The 25,402-nt window shown below is 61.6% G+C and overlaps 3 protein-coding genes across 9 annotated transcripts in view; 2 read left to right on the top strand and 1 right to left on the bottom strand.

The window, feature by feature from the left end:
* SSH2 (slingshot protein phosphatase 2) overlaps positions 1-8,534 on the top strand; it is a 90,950-nt gene extending 82,416 nt beyond the window's left edge. For 2 of the 3 annotated variants that reach the window (XM_088177212.1, XM_014876478.2), the window contains 2 exons: positions 355-1,198; positions 2,456-8,534. In XM_088177212.1, the coding sequence (XP_088033338.1) occupies positions 355-1,198; positions 2,456-4,408 (2,797 nt within the window). In that variant the 3' untranslated portion in view covers positions 4,409-8,534. The remainder of the gene's footprint in view (positions 1-354; positions 1,199-2,455) is intronic. The other variant, XM_088177213.1, reaches the window with a different exon arrangement.
* Positions 8,535-10,217: 1,683 nt separating this feature from the next.
* CORO6 (coronin 6) lies at positions 10,218-16,265 on the top strand. Of its 4 annotated transcripts, none has more exons than XM_088176904.1 (11): positions 10,218-10,265; positions 12,164-12,363; positions 12,940-13,062; positions 13,509-13,638; positions 13,720-13,901; positions 14,023-14,142; positions 14,870-14,974; positions 15,062-15,207; positions 15,287-15,344; positions 15,428-15,658; positions 15,768-16,265. In XM_088176904.1, exons 2-11 carry the CDS (start codon positions 12,166-12,168, stop codon positions 15,888-15,890), a joined length of 1,416 nt encoding a protein of 471 aa, XP_088033030.1. In that variant the 5' UTR covers positions 10,218-10,265; positions 12,164-12,165; the 3' UTR covers positions 15,891-16,265. The 4 variants fall into 4 exon arrangements, with proteins under 4 accessions (XP_088033030.1, XP_014731955.2, XP_088033029.1 ...); XM_014876469.2 differs by lacking the exon at positions 10,218-10,265 and adding an exon at positions 14,356-14,475 and having other exon boundaries at positions 10,865-12,363; XM_088176903.1 differs by lacking the exon at positions 10,218-10,265 and having other exon boundaries at positions 10,868-12,363; positions 15,771-16,265.
* A 100-nt stretch (positions 16,266-16,365) lies between these two features.
* On the bottom strand, positions 16,366-24,130 carry ANKRD13B (ankyrin repeat domain 13B). 2 transcript variants are annotated; one of them, XM_088176902.1, is made up of 15 exons: positions 23,986-24,130; positions 20,543-20,678; positions 20,152-20,276; positions 20,031-20,076; positions 19,644-19,787; positions 19,367-19,556; positions 19,214-19,280; positions 19,043-19,124; positions 18,910-18,974; positions 18,699-18,829; positions 18,431-18,588; positions 18,202-18,354; positions 17,897-18,057; positions 17,624-17,700; positions 16,366-17,533 (listed from the first exon to the last, which is right to left on the bottom strand). In XM_088176902.1, exons 1-15 carry the CDS (start codon positions 24,094-24,096, stop codon positions 17,323-17,325), a joined length of 1,857 nt encoding a protein of 618 aa, XP_088033028.1. In that variant the 5' UTR covers positions 24,097-24,130; the 3' UTR covers positions 16,366-17,322. The 2 variants fall into 2 exon arrangements, with proteins under 2 accessions (XP_088033028.1, XP_014731953.1); XM_014876467.2 differs by having other exon boundaries at positions 16,366-17,700.
* Positions 24,131-25,402: the final 1,272 nt, after the last annotated feature.

Consider the following 25,402-nt stretch of genomic DNA (forward strand, 5'->3'; position numbering starts at 1 on the left):
CTGTTCACCTGCTTGCAAATGGAACAGTGCTGGCTGAGAAAGGACCAAATTCTGCAGTCAATTAAACGTTGCATTTGTTGAGTGGACAGATCCAACACTGCTGAGGAATAGGGAGGGATGTGTGGAGCAGAATGGTGCCATGAAATTTAGCTCCTGGAAAGTGGTTCATTACTGGATCAGCTTCTCCAGCAGCAGATTTGGCCCTGAACTGTTCATGTGAAGCCACAGTTGTGGTCATTGACTCCAGCATTTGGCACAGCTTTTGTTCTGGTTTGTGTCCTCTTAAAACAGGGTGTATCTGGCTGTGGTATGTAGAAATTTCTCACAGTTTTCCTTTGCTCTCCTTCCCCACAGCAAACAGCGGCACAACAAACTGTGGCGCTCACACTCGGACAGCGACCTCTCGGATCACCACGAGCCCATCTGCAAGGCCGGGCTGGAGCTGAACAAAAAGGAGATCACCACCTCAGCTGACCAGATCTCAGAGGCCAAGACCAATGACAACCAGCAGCCCATGTCTCCCATCTACTCAGCTGAGCTGGACAGGGAGCAGCAGCTCCCAGAGGACACAAACATGATCGAGGACGTGTGTGTGAAGGAAAGAAGGATCCACTTAGAGTTTACTTGCAGAGACTTCCACGCTGAGCAGATGGAGGACAAGCTGAACCTGAACAATATCAATGGTTGTACAGCAGGGTGTTGTGTAGACTCTGTCCCCCCTGACAACTGCCATGCTTCTGAGGCCTTAATGCAGCTCCAGCATCCCTTGGAAATAACAGAGTTTCCTGATCTGACAGTGGACGATCTAGAAAAAGATGCCCTTAAGCCTGATATGAACGTGCACTTGGTTCCCATGGAAGAATTCACTTCATGCTTAAAAGACTTCCCCCAATCCCCAAACCAAAATTCTCCAGGTCTCCAACAGAACCCTCAGCCCGAAGTGACAGACCTCAGCACAGACAGGATTGATTTCTTCAGCGCTTTGGAGAAATTCGTAGAGCTCTCCCAGGAGAGCCGGTCTCGCACCTGCTCCCATTCCAGGCCAGAGGAGCAAGGGACTGGGAGGAATGGGGTCTCCAGGGTGCCCATGCTGGAAGTGCCACCTGCTGCAGATGGAGGTGCAGATGCTCGAAGAAACAGCCCTGGAAACTCCCCTCAGGCATCAGATGACTCTTCCACAGATGAAGAGCAACAAAAGGTTAAAATAACTTGCTCAGGTTTTGCTGCTCAACCCTATCTGTGGGCTGTTTTGTGCTGTGGGATGGCTGTGGATGGGATTTTCTAGCCCTGCTTTCACTGGACATGGTGTTTGGGGAGAGATTGCTAGATGCTTATCCCTTCCTTCCCTTTTAGATACTTGCCCTTTTCTGCACTTTTTCCTTAAACATCAGTTTGCTGGCATTGGCAGGGCCATAAACCGACCTTGACCTGACCTGCTGTGCTGTTCTCGTGAGAAACTTATTTTTGAGTTTTGCATCAGGAGAGCAGAAAGGTGGGACTTGACCCACTAATGTAGCCAGACCCTGAGCCCAGCCAGAATCCCAAATCTGCACAGATACTTATCTGATTTGAGAAATCCACCGAAGAATGGAACAAAACTGGCCCTTTTCCCTGGCTGGGAAGCACCAGCATTGGGGTAGTAAATCAAGGCAGGTGTAGAGCTTCTACTGCTGGAGGAAGAAATTAACCTGTCCAGGTCTGGAGTGATGGGATTGGGCACATCATGGCTCACTTCTCCTGGGTAGAGAGATAGTCTTGACAAAATTTAGTAACCTCTAAATTTAGGTACCTTTTTCTCATAATTGCTTTTCAGCCTCCAGGACTCTCACAGGGATTGATGATGTCCGAGGCCATCATTTTCTGGGAGCTTCTCTTATTTAAATTCCATCCTGCATTGCTTGAATCTTTTCCATCTCCATGTGAGGCAATAAGGCTCTTCCAAATATAATAGGCCAGTGCTTTCTCCTGTGATTTGGCAGAGTGTCTGTGGGGATTGGGAGTGTCCCTGGGCATTTTCTTCTGGGAAACCAGAGCATTTCAATGCTTGATCATTCTTTTTGCTTTACTTCTGTCTGTTCCATACATGAGCAGAATTTGTCGTGTTTTCAGTTCAAAATACTTTTAGCAGTATTAAGATTATTTTTGTTCGTTGGACTTTGTTTCATTTAGAAAAACAAAAGACGCTACCTTTTCTTTGCAGTTTGTGGCAGTTAAGATTCTTAGATCTTAGTCTAAGTGAAGATCCAGCCTGGAGTATGTTAAATTCAGTCCTAGAGACAGTAAAAAAGAATCTACATTAGTGATCACTGCTCTGGTGATCTCTCTCCACACACTCCCACATGCTTTTTTGTTCCTTTGGGGATATGCACCTCTATTTTCTCTAACCTGCTGCTGCTGTTTGCTCTGTGTTGGCACAGCTGATGCACTTTGTAATGCTCCTGTTTGTGTGTTGCAGGAGGTCCCTGAGCTGCCTGGTGCAGGCCATCTCACAAGATCCCACTCGGAAAACGCCATTTCTGTGAAGGAAATTATCACAGAGATCGAGTCAATCAACCAGGGAGCAGGACCTGCCCAGCAGAAAGAGGGTTCAGCCAACCTCAGCCAGACACCAAAGAGGAACACGGTGCATGACCTGCCAGTGGAGGTGATTTGGGCATCAGAAAAGTTGGAACAGAGTGAAGGAGCCTGTGCTGGACACCAGGAAAAGGAGAAAGACCCTCTGCCACCTGAGCAGGAAGAAGCCCCATCTCTGCAGCTGTCTTCTGGTAAATCAGACGTGGAGGAAAGCAGCTCTGGTGGGGAGCAGCAGGAGCCTCGCGGCTCCATCAACTCTGAGCCCAAGTGGTGCCCCGGCTCCGTCCGGCGAGCCACGCTGGAGTTCGAGGAGCGCTTAAGGCAGGAGCAGGAGCACCAGCACACGGCCCCAGCCTGCACTTTACCGACCCGCAAGAACTCCAGGAACGACTCTGCTGCCGATCTCCTGCCCCGGGGGAAGAGTGAGGAGCCGCCCCTGGAGCTGGCACTGGAGGGAGACAAGGCTCAGGGTCCAGGCACTGAGGAGACGCCGCTGCCTCCTGGAGCAGAGCAGCCTGTGGGCAGACACCTGCCTGCACCTGCCCAGGAGTCCCTGCCCACAGAGCCTAGCCCGGGGCAGGAGGGAGTGGCACAAGAGCACAGGACAGTGATCTCATTTGATGGGATGGAGGAGCCATCCCTGCCCTCCCTCCTCCCAAAGAGAATCGAAATCATCGAGTACACTCTGACGGTCAAGCCTGCGGAGCAGCGCCCCGATACAAGCTGTGAGCAGGGCGGGCTGGCCATGGCCACCCCGTCTTTGGATGAAAACTTGAACCCCTCGAGGTGCATAGAGAGGACTCCGTCACATCCCTCGCCACCGGAGCACACGGTACGCAAGCAGGCTGCCTTCACCATGGGCTGCCCCAGCGAGGAAGGCAGTGGGATATCTGCTCACCTCGGTGCTGCTTCTCCCTCTGCCCAGGTGACCTGTCCATCCCCAGCCAGCCTCGAGAGCTCTCCTTACCCCTGCGTCATTCACCTGGAAGGTGTCACCGAGCAGAGCACGGCTACAGACGATGAGCTGGTCACGCCCTGTGGCACTGAGGGAGACATGACTCTCCCCTTCAGGGACGGTCCCAAACCTCTCTGCGGAGGCGGTGCTGGCATCTCAAGGCAGCTGAGCAGCGAGGACTTCACCAGGCAGCATGCTGAAAACATGGACCTTCTGGACATCTCGTTCCTGTGTTACAGCCTCCCTCACAGCTCCAGCAGCCTCAGCGTGGAGGAGCGCTCCAGCAGCCCCGGGCCGGTCAAGCAGCGGGCCAAGGAAATAGAGGCTCGGATCCGGCATGCAGGGCTCACCAGACCCTCCCACATGAAGCGCTCGGCATCCCTGGCCAAACTGGACTGCCTGGACCTCTCCAAGGATGACCTACGTGACAGGGAGTCAGCCTCTTCCAATGCCAACCCCGTGCTTCTCACCTGCGTTGCCCTCGGTCGAGGCTTTTGTGGGGGGAGGTTGGAGAGGGGCTCGGAGAGCGCGTGTGGGAAGCATCACCTTTCCTCCCCAGAGCCCACCAAGCATTTTGTGGAACAGCTCAGAACAGCCGAGTGCATTGCCCAGAGCAAGCCGGTGGAGAGGCCGCTGGCTCAGTACGCCAAAGAGTGCAGCTCCAGCCAGCAGAGTTTGTGTTCCAGCACGGATCCGACATGGACTAGCTCCGGGGAGGGCCCTCCTCTGCTCCAGGTGCAGGTCCTGGACTCCTTGTCTCCATCTCAAGCTCTGGCTGTCGCCCCACGGCAGCAGCACGGGAGAACTCACCCTCTGAGGAGGCTCAAAAAGACCAATGATAAAAAGCGGACAACCAATCCCCTCTACAACACGATGTGATCCTGGGCCCTTGGCTGTGATTTCTTACCCAGAACCCGTGGTGTTGCTTTCACACAAGGGGCAGGTGTAATATAAGGAACATGCACTTTATTGGTTAATTTTATATATATTGTCATTTTACTGTTCCTGGCGCATGTAGGTGTGGGTTGGTTCTTCTGTGTGTGACTCTGACTGCAGGACTGTTTGGGTTTTTTTAAGTTTAACTCGGATAACCTCAAATGTTCTTTTTTTTGTTGTTGTTATTAGTTTGTTTTAAAAGAACACCTTTATTACGAGAGAATTTATGTTGGCTTGCTTTGGCAAGGTGGAGTTGGGCTTAAAACCAGATCCTAGTTCCTGACTTGAATTTTCCCCATGCCTTGAAAGGGTGCTGGGCAGTTGGTGGGGGACAGCCCCTGTAAATGTGAAGGTTGTGCCAAGGTCCCTTTGTTTGGCCTTTCTTTTATTCTGCAAACTGGAACTCCACCATGCTGGCAGATCCCTCACACAGCTGCTTCAGGACAAACACCCTGGGCTCAGTTCAGCTGGTGCTTCCCCATAAGGAGCAAACAGGGGTAAATCTTCCCAATGGATGAGCTCTAATAACCCTGGGCAGCAACAAGACCAGCTCTCCCATCTGCCATGGGGCACACAGAGCTCTCTGCTCTGTGCTGAGGTGGGGCAGAGCTCCTTCAGGAGCTGCCACGTTCACCTCTACCCCCAAAGCCAGTGTTCTTTTAAAACAAACCTCATTAGGGTTTTAACCCTCCCATTACTTGAATACTGCTGTGGGCCTTCCAAGTTCATGGCCATATCATCTGTTCTCTGCCCTCTTCCGACTGCCTGCCCTCTGCCCCAAAGCTGTTCTTGTGCTGCCTGAGTTTCCCTCTCCCCTCTGCCATGCTCACGGGTGTTTCTGGTGGCTCCCAAAACTTGAGCTGTTTTTGTTACATGACATACTGCCCTTAATGCAAAGCTTTGTCCTCTCTTCTGTCACTTCTAACTCCAGACCCAGAGGGAAAATATTTTCTGAAAGTTTTTTCTTTTTCTTTTTTTTTTCCTAAATTGTATATATGATATTTATATGAATTTTTGGGGGGTCTTTTCTATGTTTTTTTTTTTAAAAAAAAGAAGGGCAAGACTGCATTCTGTAAACTGGAAAACAAACCCACCTGACTCAAACTCAGTGCTGTTCTTTGTGATCTGCACAGACATGGGAGTGGATTTGACATTACAAGCTGTCTTCCCTTTCCAATAGCGAGCCTCAATGCCAAATGTGTCCCTTCTCCTCCAGTCTTGCGTGAACCCCCATTATCCCACTGTGGGAGAGGCACTGTGTGTCTGCCCGTCTCCTTCCTGCTTGGAGCTGGGTTCCAGGAGTGCCAGTTGGATGTGGAAAAGCCTTTGGCTGCACCGAGCCGTTCTGCAGGTTCTTGCTTCCCTGGAGAAGCTGTGTGTGAAGGCTGTGCTCCAAATTTCAGCAAATTATTTTGTGGTTTCTGAGCAGTTTGGCTAAATCAAAGCTCCTCATTTCTAGCTGTGTGCATCAGCAAGTTGTCCCTGTGCTGTAGGAGCAGAGGGAAAGGCCAAGGGGAGCTCTGGGTCCTGTCCACAGTCCCGTGGCAGGTCCTGTCCGAGCTGGTGCTTGGCTGAGGCCCAGACCTGCCCTCTGGGGAGGAGCAAAGCAAAGAGAAGATGCAGAATGGCTCAGGCTGCTGAAGCCTGGCATGGAGAGGACATGGTGTGGGAGGAGCAGCAGCCCGGCCCATGCCTAGAAAGCAGCCCTGAAGCTGCACAGCCTTGCAGGCTCAGATGAGACAAACTCCTCTTGAGGTGGAGAGGAGCGCACAGCACTGGAGTATTGGGAAGCAGCATGTGCCTGCCCTGGGGAAGGGGTGTGGGGTATCCTCAGCCCATAGCTGGTTGGCAAGGTAATGCCACCCTGCTGCCCTCCTGCAGCCCCCAGGGATCCTCCTGTGCTGCCTTGCAGCCTGAGCGAGGTCTGCGAGCCTGCCTGTGCTCCAGCAGCCACGAGCACTGTCCCTCCCTTTCCTGAGCTCTGGCAGGGGGTTGTTACCCGTGCTGGAGCACAGCCCTGTCCTGGGTCAAACAGCACGTCATCCCAGGCCATTTCAGTCACTAGAAGTCACCCAAGCCTCTGGCCCAGGAGGCCAGATACTTCTTTGGGACACTGAAAAACATGTGGCTTCTTCTAGCCCTCTCCAGCTGGCTCCGGAGCAGGGCAGCCACTGGAAAGGCCAAGTGGCTCATGTCATCAGGAGAAGGACAGGTTCAGTCCTTGCCTCCCCCACAAACTTCATCAGGCCCCACTGCCACCGTTCTGACCCCAAGGACATGCCTGCCTGCCCCTGCACGGGTGCAAGGCACTGGTGGCCACCAGCCTTGCATTGGAGGGTGCATGCTTGGCTGGCAGCATGTCCTGGTCACAAGGATCTGGGGAGGGAAAAACCCTGTGTTGAATTTTTTTTCCTTTGAGAAGGTAGGAGGAGGAAAAGGATTGGGTTTCTTTGCCCAGCTTGATCTCAGGAGAAGCACCCTCTAGGAAGGGTCTTCATTGCAGATCAGCAATGCTGCTTCCTTCCAATACTCAGCTGCTCTTCGGGTGCTTCAGCTGGGGAGAGCAGCAGAGGGGCAGAGGCCCCTGCAGGGAGGTGCTTTGTTGTCCCCTTGTCCTTGGCTCTGGCCCAGCACAACTGGTTTTTCTCTGAGAAGGCTGTGGGCAGGCAGAGGGAGTCGGGAAAGGTGGTTCTCTTGCAGAGTGATGAAGGCCTTGGAGGTCTGGAGGCTCTGAGCAGGATGGCAGGAAGGGGACAGACTGTGGAGGGGTATGGACCTCCTTTTCCAGTGTCTGGGCAACGAAGCCACTAAGCCCCTGGCATCAGAGGTCTCTGCTGGGGACGATTGTCCCTTCTCCATGCTGGTGGCTCGTGGGAGGGTGATGACTCTGTCCTGGTTCCTGTAGCCACCCCATGAGAGCCTCTTGTGACCCGCTGAGCACCACGGGGAGCAGCAGCACCTCCAGGGTGCTCAGCAGCTGACAAGCCTCGCAGGTAGAGGGGGTTTGGGAGAAACGTGTTGTTTTAAGGGCATTTTTGTACAAAGCAACTGTTCTTTGGTCTCTGGCGAAGCCTCTCGGAGGACGCTTTATTGTTTACATTGACTCCTGTACAATATCCCAGCCATCGCTGCCCCGTCCCGGCCGTACTGTAACGTGTGAGCCTTGCACAAACGGACTGCGTGTGTGAAACTGGTTCTACACTGCGTTCTGTTGCACTCGGTGGTGTGTGTGTGGGTGCTGCGTGTGTGTGAGTGTGTGTCCGGTCTGCTTGAGGAATTGTACAAATCTCTCCCCTCTCGGCCCTTTCCTGGGGGCACGGTCCCAGCGGGTGGCAGGAGGTGACAACGCTTCTCTGGGTCACTTGGATGTTTAAACGGAGAGCAGGGATTAGCTCCGTGTCCCTCTGCCAGCAAAGGGCTGGTGGAAGGGATCCCGTCCCACCTCCGGCTGCTCCGGGGACCTGGGAGGAGCGAGCTGGGAATCCGTGGCCGAAGGGGCGCTGCACCTGCCGGGGGCTCCTGGCAGCTCTCTGGCAGGAGGAAGCCATACCCACCGCAGGGCCCTGCTCCCCGCACGCTGCGTCCTGCCTTAATGCGGCCCTGGCTCCACACAAACCCCACTGCTCCCCAAGGCAAAGCCCCGAGCCCTTGGTGTGGGGCAGAGGCAGGTGCTGGCCTGGCACAGGAGGGTCCGGGCTGGTGCAGGGCTCGGTGCCCTGGTGCTGCTGCCAGAGGTGCTAACAGCCCGCCCGTGCCGCAGACATCTCTGTTGGCACGAGAGAAGGTGCCAGTGCCTTTTAATTTCCATTATGGAGATGTGACGTCCGTGCGCTGGTTTGTAGGGATTGTCCAGGGCCGAGCAGCTGGCGGTGGGGCTGCGAGTCAGGGAGGAGAGCGCTTCTGTCTGCCCCTCCTGGATCTTCCTTGGTGGCTGGGATTGTCCCCTTTCCCCCTAAAGACTTTATGACCGATGTGCTCAGCTGTTTTTAAATGTGAACTTGTGCACTGATGTGCAGATTCAATGTTCTTGTTACCGAATGAATAAAAGTTTTATTTTGAAGATGACAAAGGTGTGTGGCTTCCTGTTTGGGATCGGGTCTAGGAGTGAGGGAGTGATCTGTGCTGCTCTCAGAACATGTGATGGCAGTGGGGATCTGGAAAGCCAGAGCAGGGTTGTTCCCTCTCGTGGGTGGCCCCATCCTGTCCCAAGTGATGGAGCAGTGCTTCCAAGCAAGAGGTACTTCCAGATCATGCAGAGAGGATTCCAGGGGTCCTGTGTTTAAAATATCGGGATGCTGCAGGTGCTCTCCTTGCACTACTGCAGACACAAGAACTGGAAGGAAGGTCCTGGGTTTAAGCTCCAAGGGGGATGTAAGATTTTAACTGGACACTGAACAACCTGTCCCAGGTTTTGGTATTGCTCTGTTGTGGCAAGAAAGGCAGTGCAAAGGTCTCTCTGGCCTTGCTGTGGGCAAGGGTCTTGAGAAGAAAGTCAAATTCCCTGGGCTCAGCCTCACCACCCATGCAGGAGCTTCCCACCAGGCCGGAACTGAGTGGTCACCAGGTCTGGGGTCTGGGGCCAGGGCAGCAGGGCTGTCGCTGTGGGTCTGGCAATGTCTCTGGGCTGCCCCATCCCTTCCTGCTCCCCCAGCACCAGCTGAGAAAGGCTTTTCTTCACTTGGTGAGGATATGTCTTGGAGTTATGGAGACAGGACATGGCATTTGCTGCATCCCCACGGATGAGAGCCAGAGCCATGGTGGGATGGGGTGAGCAAGGGGTGCCTCTGCAGCCCCCTCCCTCCGTGCCACCCCTTTGGCTGGGCAAACAAAGATGTCACCTCTTCCCTGCCTTTTTGCCAGCTTCCCCCTCCTGCCCGCTCAGCCAATGCTCATCCAGCTCCACACGGTGCCCTTGTAGGGTCCAGGGCTTTGCTGCCTTTCCAGGAACCACCGCTCCCCTCCCTCTGGTCCCTGAGCCCTACAATCCCTTAATCCCCTTGGACCAGGGCATCCCTGTAGGGCTGGGCTTCACTAAATCCCAAATCTGTTTTCTGGATGTGCCTGTAACCATCCTGCAGGGCTGGGGCTGAGGTGGGCTTGCAGACCCCTTTTTCCTGAGGGGAGTGGGGACCCCGTGGGATGCTATGAGTGTTGGGACCCTCAGGGGCCGTCTATGGCCATGGTCCCTGTGGGGCTGGGCTAGCCCTGCGCTGTGGGGGGACCCATCGCAGGGTCACACTCTGTGCAGAACTGACCCCCGGGGTGATGCCCCGCCCCTTGGTTTCTTCCAATACTTCAGAAAGGCTCAGGGGGCTTTTCCTGCCCCCCATCTCCCAGCCCGAGCGGCTCCCACGCACCGCACCGAGGGGCTGCGGGCACCCTTGGGACCCCTCTGCTTTTGGGGTGGGAGTAGAGGGGGGCGGCCGTGCCGGGGCTGCCCCCGACCCCGCGGGCAGAGCGGGGGGCCGGGCAGGGTGCGGGGGCAGGCGGGGCCGGGCCGGGCCCCCCCTCCCCTCCCCTCCGGTGCCCGCCGCGGGGGGGCTGTGCCGGCCCCGGCGCCCGGCTCGGCTCAGCTGTTCTCTGCGGCAGCGGCACCGCGCGGGGCCGAGCCGAGCCCAGCCGAGCCGAGCCCAGCGGGGCCGGGCGGAGCGGAGCCGAGCGGGGCCGGGCCGGGCCGGGCCGGGGGGGAGCGGAGCTGAGCGGAGCGGGGCTGAGCGCGGCCGGAGCGGGCGGAGCGGAGCCGAGCGGGGCGCAGCGCGGAGCCGGGCGCGCCCGGGCGCGGAGGAGCCGCCGAGCGCAGGTGGGAGCCGGGCGCGGGGCGGGGGCGGCGGGAGCGCGGTGGGGAGGGACGGGGGGACGCGGGGAGCGGGGCTGAGCCCCCCGGGCCCCGGCCCCTCGCCGCCCGCCGGCGGAGATGGCTATATTTGGACAGTGACCTCTGGTCGTTCCCGAGCAGTCGCTGCGGATTCAATTGTGGCAACGTAATGGCACGGCCGGGGAGCGGGGAGCGGGGTTGTCCTGCCCGTATCCTGCCTGCACCCTGCCCGTATCCTGCCTGCACCCCACCTGCACCCCACCTCTCTTTGCCAGCACCCCATCCGACCCCGCTTGCGCCCTGCCTGCACCCCACCCAGCTCTCATGCCTGCACCCCACACCTGCACCCTATTCAGCCCTGCCTGCACCTTGCCAGCGCCTCACCTGCTCCCACCAACCCCTCCTGCACCCTACACGTTTCCTGCACCCTGCTCAACTCTGCCCGCACCACATCTGCACCCACCTGCACCCCACCCCCTGCCTGCACCCTTGCCAGGCCGTCCCTTCCTTCTCTGCATGCTGACACCCCAGGCTCTGCTCCCACTGGCAATGGTTGAGGTGCTGGGAGAGCGTCCCCACGGAGCCGACTCGCTGCCCCCCGGGGCTGGGGACCCCAGCAGTGACACCAGCAGTGCCGTTATCCAGTCTCGCTTGGTAGCCGGGCTCTGGGCCCCTTAGCACCAGCTCCAACCCGTTCAGCCAAGCCAGAGATGATGCTCAAGTGCCGTGAGGACTCCGAGGACACTCAGGGACTGGGCAGAGGTGGTTTGGCAGGGCGCTGCATGTGCCCTACACAAAATCCGCCGGCTGGGACATGGAGGAGCAGATCTGCTCCTGCTTCTGCCCACATCGGCTGTGTGGGCTGGGGAGAGGGGTGCCTGGCCATGGTTAGGTGGCTGGATGTGGCTCTTTGACAATGACTGTGTACCCAGCAGAGCACAGGGGATTCCCCAGGGTAGCCAGAGGTTCGTGGGTGCTGCAGAGCCCCAAGGGTTCTGTGGTCCTGAGTGTCTCAGTCTCCCTCTGGGCCAGGTCCCAGGAGCAGCACAGGCTGGGGAGGGAGATGAGTGACCGTGGGCATCGTGCCCAGCTGTGGCTGAGGGCTGGAGACCCCATTGGGGCTACGGGGGGGCTCCTCCACACCTCATTGTGCCCATGGGGCTGTGTTTCTGTGCCAGGTCCAGCCCTTACCCAGGTGGGGGTGCAGAGTGGGTGGCAGGGATCCGTGCCACGGGACAGGGATCCATGGAGGGAGGCGTGAGCCACCCACAGGCAACTCTGGAGGCACAGCCCTCCTCCTGATATTGGGTCAAGCCAGGAGACTCAGGCCATTGATGCAGGATGGAATACAAGGGGACAAGCTGTGACCTCGTGCATGGCACCTTTATGTCTACCCCAAAGTCCTCTCTGCCCTGCTACTCTGCTGCAGCAGCTCATGTGCCAACCCCAGAGCCAGCCACGGGACATAGCACAGAGTGGGGTACAGCACAGCCACAGGGCATGGCACAGATGTGGGGTATGGCACAGCCGTGGGGTATGCCACAACTTCGGGACATGGCACAGCCATGGGGCATAGCACAGCTCTGTGTTGTGACATGGCCAGTCCCTGACCCATGTGAAGTGGCTCTGGCCACCAGCTGACAGTCCCCAGCATCTGCAGCACGCCCAAATCCCTGCACAAGGGCTGGCCCTGCTCCCTGATGTGGGGTCAGGGCCACATCAGGCACCATCTCGCATCCTCATCCCCCTCCACCCCAGCGTTCCCAGGCTTCTTGCTATGCCCAGAGTAGGAGGAATCTCTCAGAGCACGGGGCCTGACGGGACCAAAACCCCTCCAAGCTGTGGCAGGGTGGGGAGGTGGTGGCCTGACCCTGTCCCCCCAGCCATGAGCCGCCGCGTGGTGCGCCAGAGCAAGTTCCGGCACGTGTTCGGGCAGCCGGTGAAGGCAGACCAGATGTACGAGGACATCCGTGTGTCCAAGGTGACATGTGACAGCTCCTTCTGCGCCGTCAACCCCAAGTTTGTGGCCATCATTGTGGAGTCTGGTGGTGGCGGGGCCTTCATTGTCCTGCCCCTTGCCAAGGTGAGTGGGGATGATGCCAGGGTTTGGCCACACTGCTGAGATGTGCTGAGGGGATCATGCTGATGGGTTTTGCTTTTGGGGAGCTGCTGTGGCCCCAGAGACCCCCAGCTCTGCCCCAATGGGGGGCTCAGGCAGGAACAACCTGGGTGATCACTGGCACCTGCCGGGCGTGACATCCCTGTCAATTGAGGTGATCTGGGAAACCCCCAGCTGCCTTCTCCCCAGGCCTGATTCCCTGGGGACACAGTGGAGTGATGGTCTGCCCTGCCAACCCTGGCAGAGAGACGGGGGGAGGGTCCCCAACCCCTCCTTGCCATCAGAGCAGACACAAAACAGCCTCTCATGGCTCACATCATTCCCCTCTGTGTCCCTATGAGGCCTTGTGCCAGAATGAGCCCCACTTGCCCTATATGCCTCAGTTTCCCCCTTCAAGACAGGTGCAAACCTCTGGCCACCGCCAGCATCCCCTGTATGTCCCCATTTGTGTCACAACGCCACGTGGTGGCCAGGCTGGGCTTTGGGGGTACCTGGCAGGGTCTCTCCTGGGGAACTCACCCCGGCCCTTCACCGTTGCAGACAGGACGGGTGGACAAGAACCACCCGCTGGTCACGGGACACACGGCGCCCGTGCTGGACATCGACTGGTGTCCCCACAACGACAACGTCATCGCCAGCGCCTCGGAGGACACCACCGTCATGGTGAGGGGCTGGGCCCCGCCTGGGAGGGGGGTGGAGGGTGCTGGGGGAGCGATGCAGAGCATCCCCCCCCCCCTCTCCTTGCCGCCTGTGAAGTGTCACTGGCCTATTTTTAGCCCCGGTGCCATGCATTCGCGCTGGCGGTGGCTGCTCGCTCCATGATGCAGCAGTTTGTGCTAAATATACCCTCCCTGGCGACTCAGCATGTAGGAAAAGCTGGGGGGGGGGTTGGGGGCTGCACCCGGCCGTGCCCCCCTCCCTGTGCCTGCCAGCACCCCAAATACTGGGGATGCACCCCAGGATGGAGGCGCTTCTGGTGTCCCCTCGCCACACTCCCCGCAGGCTGAGCCGGGATTAATGATGAGGTTAATTGGCTCTGAGGCTCTCTCATCCGCTTAGTGCTCACACACGGGGTGATCCCCAATGCCCCGCTCTCCATTTCCCCCCAGGTGTGGCAGATCCCCGACTATGTCCCGGTGCGCAACATCACGGAGCCCGTGGTGACACTGGAGGGACACTCCAAGCGGGTGAGCATCATCTCCTGGCACCCCACGGCCCGCAACGTCCTGCTCAGCGCAGGTAAGGGGGTCCCGGGTCACCCTCGCCGGGGTCACAGGAGATCCATGGGGTGACAGCAGCTACCCCCTCGGTCCTCTGCAGGCTGTGACAACCTGGTGATCCTCTGGAATGTGGGGACTGGGGAGATGCTGCTGGCTCTGGATGACATGCACACCGACCTCATCTACAACGTGGGCTGGAACCGCAACGGCAGCCTCCTCGTCACCACCTGCAAGGACAAGAAGGTCCGTGTCATCGACCCCCGCAAGCAGCAGATCATAGCGGTGAGTGCCCCTGCTGTGTCCCCCTTGTCCCACCGCGGGGTCCCCCCCAGTGCCTGCCTGACCCTACTAACCCCACACCGCGCGTCTCTGTGTTTGATTTAACCCGCTAACGCCGGCGCAGGAGAAAACCAAACCGCACGACGGCACCCGCCCCATCCGCGCCATCTTCGTGGCCGATGGCAAGATCTTCACCACGGGCTTCAGCAGGATGAGCGAGCGGCAGCTGGGCCTCTGGGACCTGGTACGAGACAGCAGCTCCAGCCTGGCCAGCGCCAATCCCACAGATCTCAGCCCAGCCGGGAACGCTCTGGGTGCCGGGGATACTCTCTGGCAACGCGTGCGCTCAGGGAGCACCATGGAATAGGACTCAGCGGCCGTTTTGGGGGACAGATCCGGACCCCCTCCGTTTTCCCCCGTCCCATGCCCCGTGCTGACTGTCTCCCCCTCCCCCCAGGAGAGGTTTGCCCCCCACGAAGGGCTGAGGCCCGTGCGGGCCATCTTCACACGGGAAGGACACATCTTTACCACGGGCTTTACCAGAATGAGCCAGCGGGAGCTGGGCTTGTGGGACCCGGTAACGAGGCCGCATGGAGTGCTGCCCTGGGAACTTGGCCCCCAGACCCCCTGCCAGCCCCCCTGCCCCAGGATGGGCTGTCTGCTGCATCCCCCTCCCAAAAGATGCCAAGTTCCCAAGTGTGCCGTGCTGTGCTGGGGTGGGGAGGGGGCTGGGAGGCAGGGAGTGCTGGGGAAGGGGGGTACAGCCAGGCTGGGGGGTACCCAGCCCTGCAGGTAACAGGAGAGGGGTGGGGGGCTGGGGGGGCATGCCAAGCTGCCTGCCCGGGGCGTTGTGTACCCCGGAGGGGACAAGCCCAGTCCCCCAGTGTGCCGTGGCTAATGTGTGTGACTAACCAGGGGAGGGGGTTTGGGGTCACTGCTCACACCCCTCCACCACTGCTCCGGCCCCACAGAACAACTTTGAGGAGCCCATTGCCCTGCAAGAGATGGACACGAGCAATGGGGTCCTGCTGCCTTTCTACGACGCCGATTCCAGCATCGTCTACCTCTGCGGGAAGGTAACCCCCATTCCCCGGGGTGCACCCCCCATGCCACCCTGTCCCCAAGGGTGCCAGGGCTCCTGACACCTGTCCCCACTCCTGCAGGGTGACAGCAGCATCCGGTACTTTGAGATCACGGATGAGGCACCCTACGTGCACTACCTGAACACCTACAGCAGCAAGGAGCCCCAGCGGGGCATGGGCTTCATGCCCAAGCGTGGGCTGGATGTCAGCAAGTGTGAGATCGCCAGGTGAGAGCCAAGGGGGCTGTGGGGAGCCAGAGAGGCCGGGGGGGGTCAGCTGGGCCCTGACTGCCTGTGCCCCGTGCAGGTTCTTCAAGCTGCACGAGCGCAAGTGCGAGCCCATTGTCATGACGGTGCCACGCAAGGTGAGCCTGAGGGGGTCCCAGGGGAGATGGGGGTCTGGAGGGAGACCCCCCACATCTCACCATGGTCCCTCTCCCTCCCGCAGTCAGATCTCTTCCAGGATGACCTTTACCCTGACACGCCAGGCCCCGAGCCAGCCCTGGAGGCAGATGAGTGGCTGTCGGGGAAGGACGCAGAGCCCATCCTCATCTCACTGCGGGATGGATATGTCCCCATCAAGAACCGGGAGCTGAAGGTGGTCAAGAAGAACATCCTGGACAGCAAACCCCCACCAGGCCCCCGACGCAGCCACTCCACCTGCGACTCCGACTTCTCTGTGAGTGTCCGGGGGATGGGGACGTGGCAGTGGGGCTGTCTCCCTCCCTGGGGTGGGGTGAGAGGGGCCAGACTTGTCGGTGACCCTGTGTGTCCCACCCTCCCTGCAGCAGCCAGCCTTGGAGGAGGTGCTGGAGGAGATCCGTGCCCTGAAGGAGACGGTCCAAGCGCAGGAGAAGCGCATCTGCGACCTGGAGAACAAACTCTGCCAGTTCACCAACGGCACGGACTAGCGCGGTGGCCACGGCCACGACCACGGGCAGGGCCAGGACTGCCCCGGCCTCCCGGGGATTAAAGCCGAGTCCCCACCTTGGGCAGGAGCCCGGAGCCGAGTTCTTTCCCCAGGAGCCGAGGGGGCAGGGAGTCACTGGCATCAGTCGCATCCTGCTCCCTCTTCAGTGCCCGCAGGCTGGGGCTGCCCAGCATCGCTCCACGGGGTCCTGCACGCTGGGCACCAGCAGCCTCCCAGCCCAGGATGTGCTTGTGTACGGTGCTACACCCCCACCCCATCGCCCCTCACCTCCCCTGCCCCATCGGCCCCCTCAGCGGCTGCTCCCAACCGGCTCTTTGCTCCTGGACCCCTTTAATAAAGGGCTCAGCCACCCTTGGCTGCGTGGCAGGTACCGGGGACGAGGGACCACCGTGCCAGGGGTGCTGCCTGCACCCCCCTGCCTGCGAACCCCCGGCACAGGCAGAGGGAGGCCGAGAGAGACAAACATTAAAGAGCATTTATTGGTGTTGGCCGCGGTCGGAGCTGCTCGAGCTCCCCCGGCCCTGGCCCAGATGTTGCTGTGGGGTGCACGGGTGGGTGGAGGGAGGGGCACCAGCTATGAAAAGTCCCAGGGGAGCGAGCCCAGCTCCCCCCACCCCACAGCCCCCGGCCCCCCGTGTGCAAAGGGGGAGCAGCCGGGGCAGGGGGCCGGGGTTAGCACCATTTGACATAAGGTTTCTCTCGGGGTCAGTGCCCGGGAAGGGGGGGGTGCAGCGCTGCCAAGGGGGGGCGTCCGAGCAGGGTGGAGGGGTGCGAGCAGGGGTAAGGGGGGGTGACACCGGGCCGCCCTTCACAGGCACCCCTTCAGCTGCCCCAGCAGTCCCCGTGCCGTGGGGGGGCGGCTGTGCAGCCCCTTGCTGGCTGTGGGGTACAACAGGGCTGAGCCTCCACCCCTGTTGGCAGGCAGAGCAGCTCCCGGGTAAGTGCACTTGGTAGCGCCTGGGCAGGGGAGGAAGAGGGAGCTGGGCAGAGCTCCCTGGCTCTAGGGGCACCCCGGGACCCCACGCAACTGGCAGCTCACCCATCTGGGGCAGGATGTGCCCCCCACCACCTTCCTGGGGTGAGGGGCTGAGCAGCACCCCATAGGGTGGCTGTCCTGGAGAAGGGGTACAGTCTGTGGAGTTGCCCTCCCTGGTCTCTGCCACCCCAGGTGTAGGGTTAACAGCCACCCCAACCCTGTGCTGCTGTGGGGTGCCCCCACCTCACCCCAACACTGCCCCAGCTCTGGGGATGTTTTCCAAGGGCCAGATCCTGTTCCCCCCTTCCCCCATTTGCCCTCCGCAGTTCTTGGACCGGCTCCCCCCACACCGCTCCCCCTCTGTGCCCCCAAACACAGCCCTGGCCGCGTCCCCATCCCCACTGGGGTGGGCGAGGGGCTCAGTGGGGGCGCGGGGTCACTTCTCCGTCAGCGAGAGCTGCAGGATCCGCTGCAGATCCTCCTCCTCCTGGCGCGTCCGGCGCTCCGCTTCCTCCTGCTCCCGCGCCGACAGCGCCATGGCCAGGCGCAGCTGCTCGGCGTAGCTGGGGAACAGGGCGCTGGGCCCCCGGCCACCCCCCGGCGATGGGGCCACGGGGGGACGCGGGGATGCCATGTGCTGGGGAGTCCTGGGGGGCAGCAGGGGCTCAGTGGGGTCCCCGTGGGTCCGTGGCACCCACACCCACTCCCCCCAGGGGGGCTGCCCAGACCTTACCAACCTGTCTCCCCGGCGGCCCTCGTGCGACATGGGGTGAGTGCCCGGCTTGCTATTGGTCAGTGCTTCCCAAATGGTCACCTGTGGTCCGTGACAGAGGGTGGCACCTCAAAAAACAGCCCCCCAGCATGGACTCTGACCCACAACTGGGAATCCCTGGGATTCAGGGACGGGGAGAGATGGGGTGAGTGAGAATCCCAAGTAGCATCGGGATGGGTGGGCAGCAGGGACCCTCAGACAGGGGGACGGGAAGAGGTGAGGGGGTGGCAGCGCTCACCTGGTCATACTCGCTGCCCGCTTCCAGCAGGCTCTGCTGGATGGCGAACTGCAGCAGGTCATCCTCATCCTCCCGCAGGGCGTCCTGGTGGGTGCCCACCACGCTGTACCCCCGGGGCACCTCGAACAGCGCCGGGTCCATCTCACACGCTCGGCACGAGGCTGTGGGGAGACCAGAGCTGGCCTGGCTGGGCACCCTGTGGGTCCCCCTCCTCCTCCACCCCGCCTGTCATGTGTCCCTTACCCTGCTGTGACCCCTGACCCCACTGGGACCCCTTCCCACCTCACCATGTTCCCCCCACATACTGAGGGAGCTGGAGCTGCTGACGCTGGAGGAGTCGCTGCTGGGTGAGGGTGCCTCGCTGCTGGGGCTGTGCCGCAGGGAGCTGACTGGCTCGTCACACCCATTGAGGTTCCCGAAGGTTATTCGTGCATTGAGGATATGGAAGATGGGGATTTCTGCAGGAAAAGGGAAAAAAAGCGAGGAGGGAAGCTGGCTGTGCCAGCCAGGTCAGCAGCAGAGCCCAATCCATACCAATCTTGACGGGGAAGCCGGGTGGGAGGCGCAGGGTGATGAAGTCCCGCAGTTTGGCGAAGAGCGCGTTGCTTATTGCCATGAGGTCGATGATGGGGGCAACCTGCTCACAGAGGGACAGCGGGTGGTCCTCACACAGCCACAGCTTCGCCTTGAACCTGCCAGGGAGAGGCGTTGGGCTGAGGATCCGCACCTGTGCCCACCCCAGAGCTCTGCAGCAGTGGAGGTGGGGACACAGGGAGTCCCTGTCTGCTCCTCCCCCTCTCACTTCTGTGTCTTGGTAGTGAGCTCCATGGGCCGTCCCATGTCCCGGTTGCCCAGCTCGAAGTTGGGGTTGAAGTACTCCTCAGGGGTGATGGCGGTGGGGTTGGCGTGGCTCAGTGTCTGCGTGATCAGGGTCTGCACGGGGGGACAGCCCAGTGGGGTGAGAGGGGAGGTCTGGTTGCAGGGCCAACCCCTCCAGCCCCTGAGACACTCACCCCATTGTTGGGCCCAACATGCTGCTCAGCGATGCCCAGGAAGGATTGCAGGGGGGTCTTACAGCCTGTAGGAGAGGAGGGGGTGAGGGCAGAGCCAGGGGAGCCCGGCCCGCCCAGCCCGTGCTGGCTCCACCTTTGCTCTTGCCCTTGTGCTGGTCTGAGAGGTGCTCGGTCCGTGTCCGTGTGATCAGCTCCACGTTGGAAGCGCCATAGACCTGCCCAAGGAGGGGGAATGGCAGAGGTGGGCGCCTCACAGCTGCAACCAACCACACCCCCCTGGGCAGCTCAACTCCCTGCCCCTCACCTTGGCCTCATACCCATTCACCATTTCCGTCTTCTCGCTCCTCCAGCCCAGGATCCCAGACTTGTTCCTGGGGTGACATGGCACCATGAGCTTGTTTGGACAGCCCAGGGTGCCAGCACCCCCGGGGGTGGGCTCGGTGCCACCCCAGCCCACCTCTCGAAGGCGATGTTCTTGGTGTCGAGCTGGGTGGTGACCACGGGGGCCGTCAGCCGCCCCATCACCTGCTCCTCGGTGGGCTGCACAGCAGCCAGCAGCACCTCCTGGTCATGGCCAGCCAGGGCCAGCGTCTCTGAGTAGACCACCCGCCTGTCATGGTCAATCTCCATCACCACCGCACTGCTGTCTGCAGGGAATGGGGTCAGGACAACCACGGTCCCCACCGTGTCACCCAGCACCACTCCCCAGTGAGGGGACACCCGTGTCACCTCACCTTGTCCCCGGAAGACAAAGCTGCGGTTGCCCCGCTGCCAGGTCATATGGTCGAAGCCCAGCAGTGTGGTGTCCACCCGCAGGTTCTGGCCACTCTTCCACACCTTGTAGGTGTCGCTGGGGCAGATCTTGGACACCAGGGGCACTGGGGAGAGATGCCAATAGCCCAGCCGGGAATGGGGCCACTTGTACCCCCAGAGGGGCTACCAGCAGTGAGCTAGGTAGGGGACACACCTGGGGAATGTGATGCCTTGGCAGGATGGGGACCTGCAAGCTTGGGATGTTGGGGGACAAGGGTGACCCCTGACCTGAGGATGGATGCTGGGGCTGGGGGACTCTGCTGGGAAATTCCCGCTCCCCCCACAGCCACGCTGTGCCCTGAGCTCACCCCAGCTGGTGAACTCCCACTTCATCTCCACGTAGAAGTCCTGGGCCTGCGGAGAGCACAGAGGGGTCAGGGGAGCCCCATGGCCACAGCCAGCCCCCGCAGCCCCTGCCGAGGGAGGCACCTTGCGCAGCTTCTCCAGCAGGACGGGGATCCCGGCCAGGCGCTTGATGGCTCTCTGGTAGTCGCGGTAGCGCAGCACCAGCTGCACCAGCTCCAGGTCACGGGTGCTCACAGCCTCCTGCAGGACTGTAGGGCAAAAGGGGCAATGTCCAGGGCCATGGCACAGCGTGGCACACATGGCACTGCAGAGCTGGGCACCGCACAGGTGCCACAGGCAAGGAGCACCACGTGAGCAGCGCCTTGGGGGCTGCAGCACCAGGGTGAGACGATCACGCCTTTGCCCGTGTCCATGTCCACATCTCTGTCCATGCTCATGCCCACGTCCATCTCCGTGCCCGTGTCTGTGCCAGGGCAGTTTGCAGAAGGAAGGAGGGCAGCAGCCACCTGCTCACCTGTCCATCCGCTGCGGTTCTCCTTGCCCACGTCAGCGCCATGCTTCAGCAGCACCCTGGCACACTCGAGGTGGCCCAGCGTGGTGGCCAGGTGCAGGGGAGTGCGTCCTCGGGGGTCCAGCTGCTCGATGTCGGCCTGCCAGGAAGGAGTGAGGCTCTGAGATCACTGGGGTGGCCAGACCTTGCTCTCCAGTACTCTCCCACAGATGTGCAGCTCCCAGACACAAAAAGCAGCCAACATTTGACAGTATTCGGGAGAGCGTTCCCACCCTGACCTCCTCCAAGACAGGCACCTCAAAAGCCTCTCCCTCCTGCCACTGCCAGACCCATGGAGAGGGCATGGAGAGCACGGTGGTGGCTGCCAGCACCCAGCACACCTCATCACAGCCAGGCTGGGCTGCACCCACCAGGCAGCCACAGAGCAGGGGCATGCATGCCCCTGGCACAGCGCATGGAGCTCTGCACATCTCAATGCAGCTGCAAGCTCCAGAAAAGCCCCCACCTCTGGGATTTGGGGGGGGGGTTGTGCCCAGTTGCCAGGCAGCAGCTGCCAGCAGCCCCCCTGTGCCAGGGCTGGGAGCGCGGCGGGCGCCGTGGGCTGCGGCGGGCGCACGTGTTCCCCTGCCTGAGCCGGGGGCGGGCGGCTGCGGGAGCGGAGCGCCTGCTCCGAGGATCCCCGGGGCCCTGGGGAGCCGTCGCTGGGGCTGCCGTTGTTTGTGCCAAACCCGGAGCCTGGCACCCAGCCAACCCTGAGGAATCCCTCGCGCGGTGGCGGGTGGGCACCCCCGGCACCCACGGGCTCCATTCCCTGTGTGGGAAGCAGCGTCACAGCCGTGCCCAGCTGGGGACATGGCCTGGGGAAAGGGGGGGGCACCCTCTGTGCCAGCAGCACCCAGCTGGGGTAGAAGCCTTGTGCCAGGAGAGGTGCAATCAGATGCTGCCAGGGCAATGGGCAGTGCCCAAATAATTGGTTTTGGGAAGACCACTCTCAGGAGGACAAACCTGGGGTTTGCAGGACCCGAAGGTGCCAGCTGGGACAGGACAGTCAGAGGTGTTTGGGTGTGGGCAGAGGTGGAGCATGGGCTCCCTGGTGCCCAGGGTCTCACCTGCAGCACATCCCTGCCTCAACCTGCGCATGCCCTGCATTCCTGCTGCCCCAGGGCCATTCCAATCCCATGCCCCTCATCCCCAGGGACTCACCAGCTAGGGCGACCCCCCAGTCTGCCCACAGCACCGGAGCAAAACAGCCCCCCAGTTCCCTAGGAGCCAATGTGCTGTTCCAATGCTCTCCAGGCGACTGCTGCTTCTTAATTGCACTAATGAAACGACTCTAATTAAGGCAATCACCCCCTAGCTGAGGGCGGGGGCTGCAGGCTCAGTGGGGCTCCCCAGCTGCAGCCCTGCCCCAGCACTGAGGGTCCCCAGTGTGGGGACACGGTGTTGGAGCCACCCCGGGGGACACGGCATGACCCAGATTTTGCCAGCAAGAGCTCAGTCCTGAGCCCTGGTGTTGGGTTGGCTCCAGCTTGGGGACCACAGCAGAGACCTCCAGGTGCTGCCCATCCTTGGGCTGTGACACCCCCCGGGGATGGGGACGGGGACGGGGACGGGGGTGGCTTTGGGGTGGCAGCGGTGCAGTGCAGAACCGCAGCTCAGTCACTCCTCCTGTGCCAGCCTGGCACGTGGCACAGCACGTCCCTCCACTGGGGTTGTCCCTGGGTTGGAGAACCCCAGCTCCTGCTCCTGGGTAGCAACAAGGGACGTGAGCCAGCACGGGAAGATGGTGCCAGGCACTGCTGTCCCTGTGCAGCCCCGGGTCCGTGTCACGCCTGAGGGGGCAGGCTGCAGTGAGGGGTGTCCTGGAACAACAGGCTCCATGTCACTGCCTGCCACATCCTTGTGATGTCCCTGTCAAGGGGACCCACTGACCCTTGCTCCCTTGTGGAGCCAGGTGTTGATAGGAGCTCATGGCGACAGTTTGGGGGTGACAGACACAGAGGACATGAAAAGGAGCAACGGTCTCAGCTGCCCCAGTGCTTCCCAACCCCAAACATCTGCACTCAGGAGGGGCAGCATATGGAGCCACTGCCCTATGGGGGTCCCCAAGGCAGAGAGAGGGCAGGGACCTGGGCAGAGGGGCACCCAGCCTCCAGCATTTCACACAGCACCAGCCCCAACCCCTTACCTGGGGGATGCTCTGGCAGAGATAAGGGCTGAGCCATGTCCCTGGATGCCCTGGACAGAGCAGGGAGCCTGGGTTGGCCCTCACCTCCTTCCCCAAGCCCCCACCTGCCCCTGCAGCACCCATGCCCCCCCACCCCGTGCACCCCTGGGGTGCACACATGGCTGGCTTTGCTCCCACTCATCAAATGCCAGCGGGGGCCAGGGCAGAGCCCCGCTACTTCCCAAGCTGGAGGGTTGGAGCCTCTCTGCAGGCGAGCGGGTCAGGGCCCCCCCGCAGCCCCTCCACCTCTCCGCGTCTGCCGAGCCCAGCTTTGATCTCTGCCGCGCTGGGCTCCTGGGAAAACTGACCCCAAATTAGAACGAAAATAAAAACACTGGCAATGGGGTGGGAGACCGGGGCGATGCTGGTGCAGCCTCCGGCTGGACCCCACAATGGAGACGGGTGTGGCGGGAGCCATCGCCTGCATCCCGGCGGGAGCTTCGCGGCACAATGACCCCCGTTTCATGCATCACCAGGGTCCATCCAGCATGGCCCTCAGTGCCTTGGGGTTTGGGGACCTGGGCCGAGAGACTGGGGATGCTCAGCACAGCTTCCCCGTCAGCCTCCCTCCAGTGCCTGCGGTTTTCTGCGTCTTCGGGGTTGGGTTTTAATTACCTGAATTGCAACGCCACGGGGGAGAGGGAGGCTGGGAACCCGCCGGGGAAGCACCCACACCCCGCTCCATCACCGGGCGGCTGGGAGGTTCCCGGGCTGAGGCACAAAGTAGGTCCCCTCACCCTGAGAAGAACCCTTGTGAGGCTGGGGGGCTGCGCCCCGGCAGCACCAGGGCCCTTGTCCCCCCCGCCCCCGGAGGGGCTCAGCCTGAGAGTGGGGAGCGGAAGGCTGCACCCCCAGAGGGGTGGCAATACCCTGAGAAGCGGGGTGCGGGCCGGGGGTCTGCAGAGGCCTAGCAGGGAGCTGGGGACACGTGCGGAGGGATGCTCGGGGCTGCGTGTGCCGGAGGATGCAGGAGACCCGCGGGTGGTACCCAGCGCTCCGCGGCAGCCCCGGGGGCAGCAGGGACAGTCCCGGGGTGCAGGTGGGGACACACACCACACCCCCAGAGCCCCGCCAGCGCAGAGAGCGACCCTATCCTTATCACCCCCTTCATCTCCATCCTCATCCTCACCCCGGCCCCGAGCATTGCATCAGCCCGAACCGAGCGGAGCCGGGCCGGGCCGTGCCGTGCCGTGCCGGGAGTGCCCCCGCGCCGCCCCACCTGCTTGGCGCTGAGCTCCCGGTCCAGGTCACGGGCGCGGTTGTGCCAGACGAGGTAGTGCAGCGGGTACCTGCCCTCCGGCCCCTTCCTGCCCGAGCAAGACGCGAGCATCCTCCGTGCATGCTGGAGCGGCGCGGCGGGCGCGGCGCGGGGCGGCGCGGGGCGGGGGGGGGCGCGGGGCGGGGCGGGCCGCCACCTCCCGCCCGGTGCTTCCCCGGCCCCCCCGCACCGCCCGGCCTCATGGGACTTGTAGTTGCCCTGCCCGGCATCGCCCCCTTTTTCTTCCTCATCTTCACCCTCCTTTTTCCTCGCCCCCCTCCCGCACCGCTCAGCCCACCAGCGCCGGCTCCGATCCCGCGGGGGGGGCGGGGGGGGAGTCTGCAAAGGGGCACCCCATTGGCAATCAGCATCCTCCCCAAATTCTCCCCTTTCCCAGGCTGATCTTCCCCCTCCCAGCTGACCTCCGCTCCCCCAGTGGGGCAGCGGGCCCGAGCTTATGGTGGGGCAAGGGTGAAGGCGGCAGGTGGGAACCAGGTGGGGGCTGTGGGGGGACCCCAACTCCCGCCCCCGCAGCACCAGGCACGGGCCCCCAGCCCCGTTTCCTTTTCCGCCTGCGTCTCTCCCGGGCGGGCGTCGCGTTTTCCGGCTGCCGCCCGAGAACAATGCAAGGCTGGGCCTCTGCGGCCGCCCCGGCCTCCGCCGGCGCCACGCTCCTGGTCCCCCACCCCGCTGCTCCCCACCCTCCCGCGGGGGGAACCCATTCTCTGCTCAGCCGTGGCGGTGGCGGTGGTCGCATCCCCCCGCCCCTGTCCCCGCACAGCATCCCCCATCCCCCTGCCCCATGACGTCATGTGCCACCTCCTCGGCAGCGCGGTGAGGTCACCCCGCCTGCCCCACGGTGCCGGGGGACACGATGGCCCCACTGCCCTGCCACCCGCTGCGGTCTAGTCCCCCGCAGCTGTCTGTGGGGTCCCCGTGGGGTGTCCCCTCTGGTCTAAGTGCTTAAGGGGTCGCAGTAGGGAGCAGACCCCAAATAGTCTCCAATCCCCGCACCCACCCCCAAAATGCTCTGTTGAGCACCCTGAGGGGTGTGTGGCCCAAGCCAGTGTCCTGCGGAAGGGGTGTGCCCGGGAGTGGGGTGCACAGTGTCAGAGGTGGCATTGGGAAGAGGGCTGGGTGTGCCCCAGGTCTGCGGCTGGATCCAGAACAAGTGCCCAGAGCAGGGCTGAAGCAATTTGGGGGTGCCCTGGGCTGGGACTGGGTTACACAGGACCCGGAATAGGAATGGGACCCGTGCCACCTCTCCAGGATAAACAGGATAAGGGCTGGGAGCAGGACCAGGACAGTGCTCTGGGCTGAAAATGGGACCGGGAGTGCACCGAGGACGGGCACTGGGGTCAGGACTAGGGGATGCCCG

Source organism: Sturnus vulgaris, chromosome 21, assembly GCF_052056855.1.
Source record: "Sturnus vulgaris isolate bStuVul1 chromosome 21, bStuVul1.hap1, whole genome shotgun sequence".
Lineage (NCBI taxonomy): Eukaryota > Metazoa > Chordata > Aves > Passeriformes > Sturnidae > Sturnus > Sturnus vulgaris.

Excerpts from the sequence above, each read along its gene's own strand:
- CORO6 (XM_014876469.2), top strand. The coding sequence starts at position 12,058 with ATGCCCAGAGTAGGAGGAATCTCTCAGAGCACGGGGCCTGACGGGACC. Across the intron at positions 13,639-13,719 it reads CAACGTCCTGCTCAGCGCAG|GCTGTGACAACCTGGTGATC; the intron begins GTAAGGGGGTCC and ends GGTCCTCTGCAG. Across the intron at positions 15,208-15,286 it reads AGCAAGTGTGAGATCGCCAG|GTTCTTCAAGCTGCACGAGC; the intron begins GTGAGAGCCAAG and ends TGCCCCGTGCAG.
- ANKRD13B (XM_014876467.2), bottom strand. The coding sequence starts at position 24,096 with ATGCTCGCGTCTTGCTCGGGCAGGAAGGGGCCGGAGGGCAGGTACCCG. Across the intron at positions 18,589-18,698 it reads CTCACTACCAAGACACAGAA|GTTCAAGGCGAAGCTGTGGC; the intron begins GTGAGAGGGGGA and ends TCTCCCTGGCAG. Across the intron at positions 17,701-17,896 it reads CGGGCAGCGAGTATGACCAG|GTGACCATTTGGGAAGCACT; the intron begins GTGAGCGCTGCC and ends CACGGACCACAG.